Source organism: Cyprinodon variegatus, unplaced genomic scaffold (genome assembly GCF_000732505.1).
Source record: "Cyprinodon variegatus isolate N-32 unplaced genomic scaffold, C_variegatus-1.0 Scaffold867, whole genome shotgun sequence".
NCBI classification, from domain to species: domain Eukaryota; kingdom Metazoa; phylum Chordata; class Actinopteri; order Cyprinodontiformes; family Cyprinodontidae; genus Cyprinodon; species Cyprinodon variegatus.
Genome location: NW_015151320.1, coordinates 116105 through 117114, shown reverse-complemented (window position 1 = coordinate 117114; position 1010 = coordinate 116105). Strand labels below are relative to the sequence as shown.

The 1010-nt window shown below is 43.3% G+C and overlaps 1 protein-coding gene across 1 annotated transcript in view; it reads right to left on the bottom strand.

The window, feature by feature from the left end:
* The window catches only part of kif19 (kinesin family member 19), a 38178-nt gene extending 37199 nt beyond the window's left edge, over positions 1-979 (bottom strand). The window contains exons 1-2 of the mRNA XM_015397499.1: positions 860-979; positions 683-770 (exon numbers count right to left, since the gene is read on the bottom strand). Of these exons, the coding sequence (XP_015252985.1) occupies positions 683-770; positions 860-970 (199 nt within the window). The 5' untranslated portion in view covers positions 971-979. The remainder of the gene's footprint in view (positions 1-682; positions 771-859) is intronic.
* Positions 980-1010: the final 31 nt, after the last annotated feature.

Below are 1010 nucleotides of genomic sequence, written 5' to 3'. Positions count from 1 at the left end.
CCCAAGCTGTCACACGTCGGTGGCAGCATCATGCTTGGGGAAGGCTTGTCTTGAGCATGCGAAGGAAGATTGGTGGAGCTTAGTAAAAATCAATTAGAGGCGGGAAAAGACGGATATGCTACAGAGCCGCCAGCGACACTTTGGACGCTCAACAACAGATCTTCATCACTTTGGCCAAAACAATGAAAAGCCAGCTAATGTCTTGTACAAATGCATGTTTTAGCATTTCCTCAGTCGACTTTTTGCATTTAATTAAAAACATTCTTAAAGAAATAAAGCTGCATACGTATGTTTGCAGACTGGAATCAAAGTCTAACAGTAAAAAGGGTCAAATAAATCTGATTCTGATTCAAAAATATAAATCAAACGGCTATAAAAGCAAAGTTAAAAAGGTGACGCATCACTTCCTGTGGGATCTTTACTGTTTGGTTAGGAAGTCCCTGTTTCAATGTGTCCTTGCTCAGCTCAGCTAGTCTTTGCAAACCAAAAGAGAAGTCATCTTAGGGCAAAGCATGACTCATTTTCTTATTATAACTGGACTGAATGAAAGAAAAACAAGTTTCAATAAGATTTCACCTCCTCTTCTGGAGAGGGAGCTGACTAATTCGGCAGATGGGGAGAAAAATAACCCGTGTGACCCGGTTCCTGTCCAACACACACACATTCAGACTGAAACACCAACCTGTGGGTCCATAGGCAAACACGGTGGCATTGTATCCTGATATGAGGCCTTCAATGAGCCCTTTGGTTGTAGCTCGGTAAACCTCTTCCTGCAGAAAATCAGAGAAAGCAACAGAAATGAAATCGCAGCGCCGTTTCTTCCTGACTTCTGTTCATCCGAGCTTCCTTTCTAACTGACCTGGCTGGCCGAGAAGTCGAACGCCACGTCGAACATGTAGGTCTTCTCCCTGGAGCGGTTGGCACGCAGGATGTCATCTGGATCTTCCATTGGGTCCATCAGAACCACCATCTAATAAAATTTAAAAAAAGGAATAAACAGCATGAGTCAG